General features: G+C 40.3%; 1 protein-coding gene across 1 annotated transcript in view; it reads left to right on the top strand.

Moving 5' to 3' along the window:
* Window positions 1-666: 666 nt before the first annotated feature.
* Window positions 667-16,773, top strand: part of LOC108432167 (heparan sulfate glucosamine 3-O-sulfotransferase 6) — a 30,796-nt gene continuing 14,689 nt past the window's right edge. The window contains exon 1 of the mRNA XM_017705831.2: window positions 667-1,414. Within this exon, the coding sequence (XP_017561320.1) occupies window positions 963-1,414 (452 nt within the window). The 5' untranslated portion in view covers window positions 667-962. The remainder of the gene's footprint in view (window positions 1,415-16,773) is intronic.

Genomic DNA, 16,773 nt, shown 5'->3' on the forward strand with positions numbered 1-16,773 from the left:
AGTTGGCCTCCAATTTTGAGGCTAAAAATCTGAGGATTCAAACCAAAAACCAGGGAACATAACTACCATAATCCACTAAAATGATATTTCTAAGTCGTACTGACTCCACAAACACCCTGTCTCCTCTTCAGGTTTTGAAAAAAGCCTGAGGTTATGAAAAAATACAAATATGTGCTTTTCTTCACCTGGAAAAACTTACATTACTTGTACCTCAAACAAAAAAAAAAATGTACCTTTACTTCTAACAGTGTATGAAGTGTTTTGCGTTAGGTTAAGTGGTTTTAGCTTCATGTACTTGATTCAAATACACCATTTTCTTCATGAATGACTAAAACATGTTACATCAGCACATTTTCAGGCCACTTTCAGCAATGGCTGTATGGAGATGCTATTTTATTCATGTGGAAATGCTGGTCAGATTCAGTTATTTCCAGAGTGAAAACAATGCATCCCTTTTTATGTAATTTTAATAAAGTAAGTCTATTTCATTTTGCTTTTTTACCAGCAACGTACCACTCCAATAAGATCTGGGGCTTCCCTGACCACCCCGTTCTGGAAGCTCTGGCTACACCCCTGGTTTGGAGCTGTTCCCCTAAAAGCTTTTGGCATCCAGAGAGAGGAATGTCATGCACGGTCTTTGGTGGCTTTTGGCTCTTGTTGAATGTGAAACGCCTAAAGGGTGGGGCCTTCACGCAAAGGGCGTGGAAAGGAAAACCTGCACGGTGAGAGGGACTGCAAGTTTGATACTGAGCGCACGGACAGGCGCAGCGTGTCACTCACCCACGCTGAAGAAGTTGGTTATGGAGCTCGTTAGCACATTTGCGTACACTGACAGCGCAACTGACTAAACGGACACGCGACTTGCTCAGCGACAGCCCTTTCTGTGGTCAACACAAGCAGGCAGGTGAGTGTATGGCGTTGGCCGTCAGCGATGTTGTCGGCGGAGTGGGGTCTGCGCGCTCATGGGATGCAGTGTGTGCAGGACTAAGCTGAACTTCGGCAGAGCGCTGCCGGTCACCATGCTCTTCCTCTTCGCCTACCTTTCCTACTGCCTGACGGGGTGGTGCGAGTCGGCGCCGAGAATCACCAGCCAGGCGGCTCTTCTGAGGGGGAATGTGCTGTTGGAGGTCCTGTCCACTCAGCAGCAGGGTCCACGGAACGAGTCGCTCCGCGCGCTCTCGCAGCTCCTGGACTTTGGAAACGGCGTTGCGCACGAGGCGGTGAGCACAAACGGCATGCCCGTGTCGAACACTTATGGAAGTAAGAAGTTCCCTCAGGCCATCATCATCGGCGTGAAGAAAGGAGGCACGAGGGCGCTGCTGGAGTTCCTGCGCGTTCACCCGGACGTGCGCGCTCTCGGCGCCGAGCCGCACTTCTTCGACCGCTTCTATGAAAAAGGACTCGAGTGGTACAGGTGAGAGAGAGAGAGAGAGAGAGAGAGAGAGAGAGAGAGAAAGAAAGAGAGAGAGAGAGAGAATATTCTTGTATTGCTATACTTGTGAGGACCCCCATGTCCTCACTTTGATACATTTTACTGGTCCTCACTTGAACGTGTTTTTTTTCACCATAATTACTTTAACTGAAAACTAAAAGAAGAGCATAAAAATGCCCTTTGGATACTGAGGTTAAGGTTAGAGTTAGGTTTAGTAGTATTTAGCTACAGTAACACAAAAATCAATAGAAACATATGGGCGTCCTCATATGTACAGCAAGACAAACGTGCGTGTCCTACACTCTTAAAAAGGAATGGTTCTGTTTAGAACCATGAATTCCATCACTACCGAAAAATCCATAGAAACCATCAAGTGTTTCTGTTGGCTCCTGAGGGCCTTGTAATGTGTTGATATCCCTTTAAGTGTAAAGGATCCCAATGGTTTAACAGGTGACCAGTGACTGATTCTGCGTGCATGTGATGGTTTCCTAAAAGGATCTAAAAGGTGTTCTTTTTACAGAAATCTAGTGGTCTCTATTGGAAACCATTAAGCCCATTTCCTTGCTTGGTGAACTACTTCTTCAGATTGTTGGAGAATGTTTTGTATATGGTTCTGTACAGAGGCTTTATGAAAATGGTTCCATATAGCACCAAAAATGTTCTGCTATTGTCATCAAGCTTGTCACAATATAAAGAAACTTTTTTACCGCTATATAGAACCACACACACACACACACACACACACACACACACTTTTACCACCCAAAGAACCATTTAAGCATGCAAATGTTTCGATTTAAAACACCGTTGTCTTTTTAAAAGAACCCTTGAAGAACCACCTTTTTAAGAAATTGAGTAGGTATTTGGACTACACGCTCAAAAAAGATGGCTCTTCAAGGGTTCTTTAGTAAAGACAGTGGTTCTTGTTTAGAGCCAGGAGTTCTATATAGAACCATTTAATGCTTAAGTGGTTCTTTGCATGGTCAGATTTTAGAATGATGGAGAATGTGTTATATATGGTTCTATACACTCTCAGAAATAAAGGTTGTAAACTGTCACTGGGGCAGTGCCCCTCTTATACCCTTGAGGGTCCCACCCCAGTGACATCTCAGTACCTTTATTCAGGGAACAAAATTGTCCCAGAAAATTTCATTAGATTATAAGTTGTACTGACTCCTCACACCCCGTCTCGTCTCCTAGCTTTTTATTTTATTGTTCTGTTTTAAAACATTGTTATTAAAAAGGTACAAATATGTATTTTTCACCTGGAAAAACATCTGTTGTACCTTTGAAGGAAAATTTACATTGGTTGTACCTAGATGAACAAAAAACGTACCTGCATAGAACCTTTATTTCTAAAAGTGTATTGCACCAGAAAGTTCTTATACTGTGACAACCCTGACATCGTAACTGTATCAGAACCCTTTTTGGTGCTATATAGAACCATTTTTAAAAAGCCTTCATATACAACCATATACAGTACATTATCTAACAATTTGAAGAACTGTTTCACCATGCTAGGAACCATTAAAAGCATGAAATGGTTCCATATAGAATGTGCTATATAGGACCATTGCCTTTACTAAAGAATCCTTGAAGAACCACATGTTAAGCAGTTGAGTTGGGGTGTAGACTAAACGGTGGTTCTTTACTAAAGACAGTGGTCCTGTACAGAAGAATGGATTCAATACAGAACCATGTCATGCTTAAAATGGTTCTTTGTGTGGTGAAATATTCTACGTTGTTCTGAAGAATCATGTTGTATATGGTGCTATGTAGCATCAAACATGGTTCTTCTATTGTAACAAGCTTGACATTGTAACAGAAGAACCCTTTTTGGTGCTACATTGAAAAAAAAAAAAAAAAAAAAAGTTCTATACAGAACCATATACAACACATTCTTCATCAATCTGAAGAACCGTTTCACCATGCAGGGAACCATTTAAGCATTAAAATGGTTCTACATAGAACTGATAGTTCTAAGTACATCCATTCTTTTTATTACAGAACACTTGAAGAGTCATCTATTTTATGAACATACTCGGTTACTTAAAACGTGGTTCTTCCGTAAAGGCAATGGTTATAAGTAACGCTGTTAAAACTCAATGAAACGTAAATGGTTCTATGTATGGGTTTATGGCTCTTCTCTACAAGGGAAAACCTTGTAAGAACATTTTAAAAATGGCTCTCTCACAATAGGGTTCTGCTATTCTTTGGACACAAACATTTTGGTACTGGTAGGTGTGTGAAAAATATGGAAGTCAGCATTGGCACACAATCCCCAATAATGGTGCATCCCTAGCAGTTAGTTGATTTAGTACTAATAAGAAGCAAAGGCACTTCACTGGCCACGCACCACTGTGCTTTACTTTTTTCCTAATTCTGTGCGTGTAGTGTGCCTTAAAATTCCTTTAAAGTAGACAGTTGGACATTAAGGACCATGTTGTAGATCTGAAGGTACATTTACCATCATCAGTTGCACAGTATAACTACACTGGTGTAGATGGTGTCAATGATGTCTACACCTAATTATTACTCCTAGACCTGCTAGTGGCTTCAGAATTTCTCCCTTAGTGATAAATATTCTGACCATCAGCTTGGATGTGTGTCCCCTGGGATAACATCTTACCTGTTCCTAAGATCACTGCTTGTCAGTTCAGAACGAGTGTATTGGCTGATGTTCAGTCAATCAGATACCTACTGCTGTCAGGCAATCCTAGTCCCCTGGGCACAACACATCATCATCATGCAGCACTGATGTCAATAACTCTTTATGCTCCATGAAGAAATGTGCAAAATAAATTATCATGCTGAAATGACACACAGATTAAGCAAAGCAAATTGACCAATGCTCTACTGACAGTTCAGTGTTTCTCTTGCTTGCCATATGGATAAGAGCGGGAGAACAGCAGCACACCCCCTAGTATGAATGAATCTGATTATATGCTGTTAAATGTGTGTTGAGAGAAGAGTTATATAACAGAGTATTTGTCTAAAACACAGAGACTGAATAGCTGAACAGTAAAGAGTTGTAACTACTGTGTAAGTGATAAATTCTAATGGAAAAGATGACCTGGATGACCAAAGCTGTAATTTTGCTGTAGTTCTGCTCGGCTGCCAAGAGCAGTGAACGGAACCCGCTCTTGATGGTCTCCAGATGTCAGGAGGATCCTTGAGAATTCTTTAGCCGAAGAGAGTCTTCTCATTACTCTAACTGTCTCTTGTGGAAGAGGAGGCGTGTGGAGCGAGCCAGAGCCAGCGAGAGAGAGAGAGAGAGCGAGAGCGAGAGAGCGAGAGAGAGAGAGAGAGAGCGAGAGAGAGAGAGAGAGAGAGAGAGAGAGAGAGAGAGAGAGAGAGAGAGAGAGAGAGAGAGAGAGCTAACAAGTCCAACGTTCACAGCTTTTGAAAGAGTGAACATAGGAAGAACACATGGTAGCATTTTGCCACTGATAATTTTAGTGCACTCAAACCCTCCTTTCCATTCTCCCACACCTCTCCCCCGCCCGGGCCTGCTTTCAGCTGCTCACTATAGGAGGAGAGGAAGTGTTTGTGTGCAAATTCCTGTGGCAGACTTTGCCTCCAGAAGCCAAAGCTGGGCACTATGTGTGTTTTAATTGCTTGGAGGAAGCTGAGCTACAGTAGTGGGCACGCCACTTGGAGCCTTCGCCTTAAAAGACTCCCCCTCTCTCTGCATGGCAACCTTATTACATACAGATGTGGCCAAAGCAACCATACAAACTGTATGTGTCATGGCGATGATGTCTAAAAGAGCATGTTCCTCAAACTGACTACGGCTCTCTCTTCATCAAAGAGTAGAACCTTGTTCGCTTCCTGTAAAAGCAAGCTAAGTGGCATGCTGTTGCAGGGTCAGCTGAGCTAGGACTCAAGCTGACAGTGTGGTGATTGACTGAAATAATCACGTTTGTGGCTTTGATGAAAGCACCTCTTCTACCCTGACATAACTTGGTGTGGCATAAGAAATGAAGCCAGTCAAACTCCATTCGAGAGAACTTGTGTGAGCGCTGCTTTCATGCTGAATGAATGAATCCCAAAGAGAGGTGTTTGCAAAGTCCTTATAGGAAAGTCTGTCCTCTGTCTGGTGCCCAGCTTGGTGGTAGCTGTGTGCACAGGTACTGAAGTACTGGGTTAACCTTCTGATGCATCAGTGTTTGAATACAGAAATCGCTCTTTAGACAGTCATAGTGTCTCATCATGGAAAGATGGGTTGAGCTGTACGATATTGACATAGAATCCAATGCTCGATAAAACTGTCAGATATCTTGATGGTGATGTGAGATGTGAAATTATTATTAAAAATAGTGTGCCTCCCTGTGAATGTGACAGATACACACTGTTTTTGAAGATGTAAATCAGAAACAATTAACCTTTCCTTTAAACAAATACGAAAATGTAAAATTAGTTACGTCAACAGCTTTTTTTAAATAACGGCTACGAAAACAAGTAAATATATTCATATGCATTCATTTTATATGATATTTATTACCCTCCACGACCCAGGAGGATAAGCGATGTAGGTAAATGAATTATTTCATATATAAATATTTTTTTCCATAATTTCATATATTTATATTAGATAGATAAACTATTACCTCAGACTTTTAAAACACAATACTGGGAGTGAGAGCAACCCTAATGCTTGTGGTTCAGGATGAAGTCGTTTTTAAGCTGTGCACAGGTTTGTTTTGCGATTGGCCAAGGTTAAGATTGGGTGAGTGACTTCTTCTGCATGGGGCATCTAGCATAGAGAAGCCCTTGAGCCAGGAATGTAACAGTGTCTCCCTGGCGCTGCATGTGAGGTAATTTGATCTGTTCAGTCACTGCCATTCAAAACACTGCTTTTTCCGATTTATCGTACAGCCCTACTAGCGATTTAGTGAAATGCAGATTTAATGTTTTTGCAGAACATTCAAGTTTTACTCATATTTGCAAGTAAATGTGTTACAATTTGCTACTTTGAAAAACGAGTGACATGACGTGGGCACGTTCTCAATGACCCGTTGTTTAGGACATGACTGGGAGGGCAGTGATATGGTGGATTTTATTGCTAGATAGGCTAGGCTGACTCAGAAAGATCCAGAAACCGTTAAAATATATTTCTCCAACTCGCCTTACTCTCTAACATGTTAGTACATCGTCCACTGAAGAGGAGAGACACCTCCAAATGATGAGGTTCCATCAGCATCCAGAGCTGTACTCCTTAGCAGTAGCTCATTAGCGCATCTGGGGTAAAGCCTGTCATTTTCCCTCAGCTGTTTTTGAATGATAAAACATGAATTGAAATCTGGTCCTCTGCACGATGCTAATTTTTTTTGTGCAAACACAAGATCTGTCACCTAAAAAGATTAGCACAGCTCTACGTTAATCAGCCAAAATCTGTTTTCAAGTTTTTTTTCCCCCCTTCTCAGAGGTTACAAATAGAAGCATCCTTGAAGCATCGACACAGAAGAACCACTTGTGGTTCCCTTTTAGTGCATGGTTACAACTAGGTTTTCATCCTTATCTCTATATACTGCATCTGCAGCATGTGGCTGCTCACCACAGAAAATGATTCATTTGATTCCTTGCACGTTGAGAAAGAGGTGATGTGCAGGTGCAGTTTTTCTTTCATCAAGGTAAAAACAATGTAAAATGTACCCTCAAAGGTACAAGAATAAATGAAGGTGTAATGGGTAATATATGTTTGTTTATATGTATATGTGTAGAATGTAAGCTCCCCTTGGTCTATTGTCAATAGTTTTTTTTAAAAAGGAAGATATTTCTAAAATACTGGTCATCAATTACATATTTGCATTCCATTGTATATTCACTTCTTTATATATCAAGGTTGCATTGATGCATTTTGTCAGTGTGTAACTTAAATTATGTGTCTTAACTAAAAGTACTGTAGATGTACCCTTGAGGGTATCACTCCAGTGACAAGAGGCCTACCACCCTAGGTTCGGTTCCTTTTTTCTGAGAGTCTGAACAGAAAATCTAGGGATTCAAAGCACATCCAATGACGGGTTCTTTAGGAAATCCAAGTGGAGTGATGCCATAGAAGAACCAAAGAACCCTCCTGGCACCATTATTTTGAATGCTGAATCAAAAGTTCCAAAAAGGTCAGAATTCTCTCTTCAAATTGAAGAGTAAGCACTTTTTTACGTCTACCTTTTCACTCGCTTATGCAGACGTCTGACAGTGTTCCGTCACCATTGCACCCAAGAGAAATGGGGTTGGGTGACCCTGAGGCCGCAGGTCATATGTTGTGTCAAAGCAAACTCAGAGCACCCCAGCTTCCTGCCCCGCCTTCACCAGCCCAAGAGGGTTCTTCTGACTCACTGCCACACTTGGATGCACACATGCTGCTTCAAGCTCACACTGCATTCATTTACAGCCTTCTTCAGAGTGAAGTGTCTGACACTTCTCTGATCCACCTGTGGTGGGACTCCACTCAGCTGGGAATGTTCCTAGATTTTCCTGACCGTGTCCTTTTCTGCTTGTGGCATGTGGTCGACCTGTCAAAGAATTCATCTCAGGGCTCAGTTTAAAGGCTGCCTGTCGTAGTTCAGAAAAGGAGGACATGGGGCTGTGTGAGATAGAAAGAGTGAGTGAAACATTCACATTGGTGCAGTATTTCTACTGCTGCAATCAGGGGATCACTGAGAGAACAGGCCCGTGCACAGACATTTTAGAGGACAGGAACTAAAAAGGAAAAAAGGGTAGTGTCCTGTTTCAGATGAAGGCAAAGGTATTGTTAGGAGTTCTGCCTTAAGGTAATGTGGAGAAATGGGAGAGTTCTTAGCAGAGCATCGCACCCACAATCCCTAATTGCCCCATCACAATTATTTAGAAGGATCACAGTTATTTCAAATAATAATTCAAGATGCCTTTTTCCACAGTTATTAGATTTTGCAGTCATATGTTGCAACAATTAGAACATGAGTTGGGTGCATTAGGTTGAAGCCACTAAATGTAAATTCATTGTGACACAGTGGCTCATGAAAACATGTTTATTTGTTAGCCATTTAGCCAATTCTGACATTATGCTAGCCGGGCATTTTTGTGTATATATTTTTACTTTCAAGAAAAAATAAATAAATTCAGCATTGTTTGTGTGTAGACATCATCATCATGCATCATCACCCTTACCGGTGGGATTTTCAGTGATGTAATGACTTGAATGACATGTTAAAGTAATAATTGGAAGCCAAAGGGATGCGGCCAGTAGCGAAGTTTGCTGGACCTGAAATGGCTCTTGAATAATAGGGGAGGCAATATATAAGACAATTATTATATGCACTGACCAAGGGGGCACTTTTATAGCCTTATGGCTCATCTGTGCAATGCGATCAATATGGCTTTGTTTCATATACGTCCATTATCTGTTCCAGTCAGGTAACTACTGGCAGTGCAGAAGCATGGCTTGAGGCAGGTGGTGACTGCGCCTCCTAAGATCTTCATCAGTAATATGTGCATCAGTAGCAATGCAAAAAAGCAAATCATACCTGTTCCTAATAAAGATAACATAATACGTTTCACCATTTGCATAAATTAGAGCATCAGTAGTGAGTAAATAAGCACATTAATGGATTAAAAAAAAAGATGATGTAAAGACAGTTGTCGTATTTGTTGCACAGGGGCTCATAAGATCCTAGTTAGGTACAGTTGAAATGCACAGAATTATGAATAGGTCAGGTTCTCATACAGCCTTGTGATCCATGAAGACTTGTCTACTAATGCTATAGATTTTGTCTACAAATGTTTGTGTGTGTCTTGACTGTGTGCTTGGGTTCTGTTCATTGTCACCGTCACAATATTATAGAAAACTTCCTTTAAAAATTAGAGGCCAGACCTGAATATTAATATGTAATTGAACATGGAAGCCAGTATATCTTAGGACAATTCGTCACTTGCCAAAGAAATGACAAACCTCAAAATCTGGCCTGTGGAGACTTTCAGTGAATGCAGAAGGGTGTGGAATATTGCTTTTCCAAAAAGGGAAAAACAATTTATCAAAAAATATTGTCTAGCACGAGGCCATCAAAGCAAGGGGAAATGCCAAAATGCGCCTGTTGATGGCTTCCGTTTGAAACTCATTTTAGATTGCTGCCAAGACCCTGTGTTCACTTTGACAGGCTGTGCTCTCATATGCTCATCTGAGGGCTTTAAGATGGACTCCCATAGCGGCAAAAACCCAAACAAAGGGCTTAATGGTTTTTCAGTGTTGATTCATTTGGTTTTAGAGGGTTTTGGAACAATGCTTTTCATAGAGTATGGAAAACTGCACATGCACTCAAACAGGAAAACCACTGCCTTTCATGGCATCATCGTGTGGCTGAGTGCACTCATGCCACAACAAACCTGACTTCAGGGAAGCTGTGCACTTATCTGGCATTTAAGGCTCAGCCACAGTTGTGTGTGGAGCTGGTAATTAAATCATTTGTTTTCCTGTTTGAGTGGAAACAGGTTCTCAATGGATTAAAAAGAGGTTTCTCCCCAAACTGATCACCAGCACCAAGAGGCAACCGTGTAGAAGTATCCAAACTACTGTTTGACAAATAAATGGGAAAAAAAAAAGCTGCTAGAGGACTATACGTTACAGATGGAAAGGTAATACAGGCCATTTAAAAAAGGCCTCACACCCAAAAGACATATGGGAACCTTCTCATGGTGTGCACGGTTATTTCTTACAGTGCAGATTAGTTCCATGCATGTAAAAGTCTGAAATCTGGCTTCAAGATGTGCAGTATCTTTGACAAGAATCCTACTTGTCAAAACATATGCAAACAAAAGATTTGATGGTGCAACTTGTCATAAAAAACACGTCATTTTTGATAGAACTACCTTTCCAAACGGTTTGTGCTTTTTCTCAGAAAGAGGATTTTTTGGGCAAGACTTTTGTGCAAGAACTGGGCAGGGAAACTGCAGCTGTAGTCCAGATTTCAGAGCATCCAAAGAAAATTGGCACAAGCTCTTAAAAATAAAAAAAAAGGTTCTTTGGGGCAATGGCATAGAAGAACCACTTTTGGTTCCTTAAAGCAAAGAGCCTTTCAATGGATGATTCTTTAAAGAATGTTGTGTAAGTGAGATGTAGAATTTTTACATAATGTGCAAGTTCCATTTCCAGTAATGAGATCACTCCAAAAATTCGGCTCAATGGGACACAATCGTGTCTTGCTTCCACATATTTTTCAATAGGGCAAAAATAAGAGCTGCCTTGCAGAAATGATCTGCTTTTGCTGTAAAAACAATTTTGAAAATGGTCATCAGCATTGCAACAATTCTTGTTTCAAACCTGAATTGTACTTAGGATGCTATTGAATGGGAATGACAGGGAGGTGGAGTAATGTAGGCAAAGGTCAGAAGATCAGCATGGCATTTCAATAAGAGGAAAAACTCTGGTGTGCAAATGTTGTCGTCAATATGGTGACAGCTTACCAATGAGCTGACCCCTCACCCGTGACACTGAAGGTTGCTCCTAACTGGACTGAGACTAAAATATAGATATGAATAGTTTATGAAGTGGCATTCATCATCCTGCATGACATCAAATGTATGGATGAAATGCTAACTACAGGACATTCTGCTTATTTTATAATCCAGTCATGAAGCAATGAGAATGTCTCCATCAGCTGGCCATGAAAGCATTAAAAGGCTCATATAGAAGATGCCATTCAAAATGCATATTTCCTTCTGCTACACTAGATATTATAAACAGTGTTGGGTAATGTGGATTACATGATCTGATTACAAAACGTAAGTACTTGCAGTCACAGTGGAAAACCTTTGAAAATAGGTTTAACTATAAATCCCTTTTTCCTGGATAATCATTTTTGGTTAGACAATCAATAAATAAGTGTATTAATTCTGTATAATATCTGTCACAATGACAAAGGATTAGAACAGAAATAATCCAAAAGTAAATCAATTTAGATTGCCTTCAACAGTTTCTAAGCATAGCCGTCTTTTCCAATAAGTTGGTTCATACTGTGTCCAAAGTCAAATAGATCTTGTTTGGTTATCTGGGCTTCCAGCAAGAGATCAGGCTTGTTATGGTCAAGGATCCATTTGAGAGTCCTCTTAAAAATCTTTGCCAACAGCATAGTTCAAAAGGCATCATTTTTTGCTTATTTTTCAGCTTTTGCATTAATATAGAACCACAGAAAAGACCACTGCCTGGACATTTACAGTCTTTGTTTGTCAAGAAACATTGCATTTGAAGATTTGAAGACTTTTTGAGCTCTGCTGAGTGCCAATTGGTTTTATTTCTTGCCTGCTGAATCCTTTGTGCTGTTCACCACTTCTGTAACTTCGCCATCTATGGTAACATTAGTGGTCTTTAGGGTTTCTGTGTATTGAGCTGAAGTTCCATCTCTTCACTGTTATTTAACCTTCCAAAAAACAGCCCACAGGTCTTCTTGATTGAGCGTCAGTGGAGACAATCAGAGGAATCATGAACAAGCCATTAACAAGCCCAAACAGATACCCGAATATTCAGTAGAGCAAACGTACCTATGATCACCGGTAAGCGGAATCAACTTCGAGCTTAAATGATAAAATTTTAGTAATGTAAATCAGAACCAAGTAGTCTACCTAGCACTGATCACACAGTATCTGTGTTGGTCCTTAGAACCAACACTGGTCTAGAACCTGATTTACCTTTTGACCCAAATAGTCTTTGCCATGCACTTGAGGTGTCGGATCTGATTCTATATCAGCTCCCTCATGATAATCTAATCCTCTGCCTTGATAAAGATCTTCCAATGGAAATATGGATGTAAAGTACAATAAAATCCACACATTAAAATGGAAACATTGCTGGAGATTAAAAAGCCATCGGTCCTCTTCATGGTGAATGTCCTCAGGGACCATCCTCAGGCATAAAAAAAAATGCATTTAATATGCATTGACCATGCAGGACTTGAGTATTGATTCAGACCAGATTAATCTTTGATCCTAATATAAACTTCAAATTGATTGATGGTAAGTTTGAATCTTGATGTCAGAATTAATTGAGTTCTGCCCTTGAATCTGGCTTAATAATATTATTGTAGCAATTACAATTATCCTTGCAGTCTTTGGCATGAGAGTTTAACTTAAAAAAAAAAAGAAGATTGCATGTCACAAATGTATACATTTAGCAACTGTGGTGGACTGAGCTTTCCATCTGTGTTGCAGCACTCCTTTGTATTTGTGTATTTGCGGTGTGGTCTTTTGTAGCTGTCTCTACTTTAAAGACATTGTTGACTGAAAAGTAAAGACAACGTGAAGTCAAAATGGACTCTAGGTGTACTTTTATACCCTGCTAGTACAGATCATTGATCATATTATGAACGATTTATAATATTTAAAATACAAAATTGATTTTTTTTTTTTTCCCCTTTGATGCACTTTTGCCAGTCTGCGGTCAATTATGGTGGACTGTTCGCCTCCTGTTCTAGCAGGATTTCATCCACCATGTCCAGTGCGGGTCCTCGAGGTGCTGCAGGAGGTGATTGACCGCAGGCTAGCATCAGGCTTTGAATCCATGTTTGTGATGACTCAGTTCGATTACCACTGATTGTAAGAGTTTAGTTCTGAACACTCGCAAACAAAATCCTTTTCGTATTTGGTCTGAAAACTATGCTGTCTGTCTATCTTAAAGGTTTTACTGAAGGATGCAAAGATAATTCAGCAAGCAATGCAAATAGAATGTAGCACGTACATAAAACATCGGCCCTACACAACTTATGTTTGTGACATTACTGGATTTGCAAATTTTAACGAACATCATATCAACACTAGTACTGCAACAAACTTAAAATGGCTCTGGATTGCTTAACTCTGCTCAGCTGCAAGACTGGACTTCAATAGCATTATTGTTTAGTCTTTGAAGAGGCCTTTGAGTTACCTAAGCTAGCTTACTGGGAGTATTATCTTACAGTAGCTGTCTCAGTGATGTCCAGGCAGAGTAAGGAAGCTCTGCGAGGTGAACATCTTATTATATACAGTTTTATTACCTTTTAAAAGGACTCCAGCACCCACAAGTCTCCACTTGAGCGTTCTTTAGGGTTAGTAGGTATTATTGGAAATGAATGGGTTTAACGGCAGAGGAAGTGGTTTTCTGTGGGGACTGCTTGCACATCGTATTAAAAGTGTCGGCTTTATGAGGGGAAACACCATGGGGGCCAATCCTTCTGAAACACATGTGGTCAGAATTAGCATAATTTGAGGTGCACTGCAGTTCATATTTTGGAAATCCCATATAATCTTGAAGAGACTTCAATCGTGACGCTCTTCACCGGTCCAATGGCAATAAGTCACACAGGAAGAGAAGCTCATTGCTGGGAGGAAATAGCACCGTAGTACAGGCCAATATGAAATTTCTATGATGCTTGGTTGTCATGCTCAGTTGCTCTGCCGTTCCCCACAAAGAATAATGTTGGGCTAGACTAATGGAAAGTGTTCGATAAAAAGAAACGGCGCAGGCAAAGGCCCATTGCTTTGTCACACCAAATCAAACAGCTCAAAATCCATTTTCCACATCATAAGCACCACATATAATATTAAGTCAACTTTTTATTATTTTGATGTCAAAATACCAGTACATGTAAAAACACATTAATGTTAGTTTGAGTTTTTCAGAAGAACTTTTTAAGTCACATAACTGAAAGTACTGTTTGCGTTTAAGCTTGTGTGAAAGAAGTGGCTCCAAGCTCTATGAAGATGTAGTTGTGTCTTGACGGATCAAGGCAGCAATGGTAAGAAAGTCTAGAATGAAATGACTATTGTGGGGATTACTGCTCGTGTATTTGCCCCTAAAGGTTCTTACAAAGCGTTTGAGTTTGGATCATCCATGGATCCTGTGTGATCATATATAGGTGCTGGCAGTGAGGTTCACCTGCATAGAACACATACAAACTCAACAGGATCCCTAGAGTTGTGTTTAAGTTGATTTTGTTCAGTCTTGCAGTATAAGAAGTGTGTAGACAATCCTACCAAATTAGTTCAAACAGTCCCACAGTAGAAAAAAACTATTTAAAAAACAATGAACTATTCAGATCTTAGATATTTTGAAGGATGTTATATTGAAACCAAAGGCATTAAAAAAATAGCAATAAACTCAGTATATATAAAATCATCAAAATCCACTTATTTTAGCCACACCCCCACATTTTACAGCAGGAAGTGAGATTGCATCCCTGTCCCTCATGGCCACATGGTGAGCAGTTAGATCCCATTATTTTGAAGTGCAGAACTGACAGTCAGCAAAAAGGGGAATAAGAAGGTTTGGAGTAATGGAGTGTGTGTTTTTGCTGTTATAGAAATAATGGGGTCACCCCGAGCCGTGTTCGCACTGCTGCTGTACAGAGTGGAAGGCCGTGGCATTACCACTGTGCCACACAGGTAACCCCAGTTAAAGCCCTTCAAGAAAGGGAAAAAAAAGGCGGGAATGTTATTAGAATGTTATTATCTGGAATTAGAGCCAGCATGTTCAAACAAAGGCTGAGATAGAAAGGTGAAACAAACAATAACGAAAACACAAAAGACACTGCCACCGTAGTTATGATGGTAAGGCAGACTTCCCTTCACTTGTTTGATCTTAGAGCCAACACCTTTTGTATGGCTTCAATTTTTTGTGAGTAATTTGGAGCAATTTTTTTGGAGCAATATTCTTTGGTGCAATTTCTTCTCTAAGCACTCTTGGTTTGGAGCAGTTGCTTTGCTTTTCTTTTCAAAGACTAAGTACCACACCAGTCACCCCTCTACAAAGGTATGACAAACACTGCTGTTTGCCACAGCCTTAAGTAGAGGAGCCCCAGGTGTAGCTAGTGAGCCTAATTAGTCCATGGCTCCTCTCAGCAATCATACTCTGCTGGCAACAGGTGGTGCAGGCTGGGCACCTCGCTGCCATCACCCTCTGCTGGCAGCAGGTGGGGCCTGCTGGGCACCCTGCTGCCATCGCCCTCTGCTGGCAGCAGGCGGGGCCGCCTGGACCCTTACAGTCTCCCCTTAAGAACTGTCACAATTATTCATTGTTGTTTTTTTTTGTGTGTTTTGATGAAAAATATCATCATTTTATGTGTGTACAACTGTTCAAATATGTGTTTTTGGGTCATATGCGACTAGTGTTTTTGACTTTTGCTCAAATTTAACTAAAGATTTCATTACCGAAACATTTGGTAAAGTTTCAGTCGGGAAATGATTAGTTTGGTAGTGACAAAATGGAATGTTCAGTCATTTATTTTAATAAAAATAAATATAATTAAGGTAGAGGGTCATTCAGAGCAAAAGGATTTTAGTCTAAAGTCCATGTATTAACAATTCTGACTTTGAACAAGTCCGGTATAATGACTCATATACAATACTGTGCACAACTCCCAAGTCACCTGAGAAAATTATATTTAAAGCTATTTATCTGGGCAGTATGTGTTCATGTTCTCAAACAATACTAATATTGTAAATACAAGTATAAAAAAGAAAGTGATTTTATGTCTGTCAGTGAATTAGCCTAACCAGTTCTAAACATGGCAAGCTAGTATTTGTAGTTACCATCCAATACCTGGCTTGATTTACTAATAATCCATTGCATTTACATCATTAAGTTAAGTCAAAGTGTTCTGAATGGAAGAAACCCATGCAACAATTGCAGCTGAACTGAGGAGACGAAGAACTTCAATTCATTCTTCTAACCAGCTCAGAAACTTTTTCCTTGTCACTTGTAACTATGTTCACGTTTATTTACATTTACTGTAATGTTATGTAGAGCTTTAATAAGCCAAACCGTACTTACTGCCCAGATAAATAGTTTGAAGCAATTCTCTTGGCTGACTTAAGACATTTATTTTATTATTTACATAGTAATTATTTGACATGCAGTTGAGTTCAAAACCACCTCTATGTCTGACTCCAAGAGTGAGGAATTCTGGCATAATGTGGAAAGCTGTGGACGGTTCTCACAGTGCTCTTACCCGATTTCTTGTCACAGTCCTCCATCCTCAGGCCATGTTTCTGCCCGTCAATGTACAAGCTTGTCTGTCCGTGGAAACCTGGCGCCTCATCGAGCTCGGCTGTCCAACATGTCAGCTTCTGTCCCCTGAAGACAGAGCCTGTGAGACAACATGTAAAACCACAGAGCAGCATTGTCCACTTTTGGCCCAGTTTGAGTCTGCACCCTTCTTTCCTCGTCTCAGCGTAGTCACTCTGTAAAGTTTTGCTTTTTGGTTCCAAAGAATTAACCATTAAACTGCACTCTTGTATGTGGGCCCATGTTTCACTTTCTAACTCTCATAACTACTGAAGAGTCAGTAAGACCAGGAGATCAGTCGCATGTCATACAGCAGATCATTCCTTCTTTACAT

Source organism: Pygocentrus nattereri, chromosome 14 (genome assembly GCF_015220715.1).
Source record: "Pygocentrus nattereri isolate fPygNat1 chromosome 14, fPygNat1.pri, whole genome shotgun sequence".
NCBI classification, from domain to species: domain Eukaryota; kingdom Metazoa; phylum Chordata; class Actinopteri; order Characiformes; family Serrasalmidae; genus Pygocentrus; species Pygocentrus nattereri.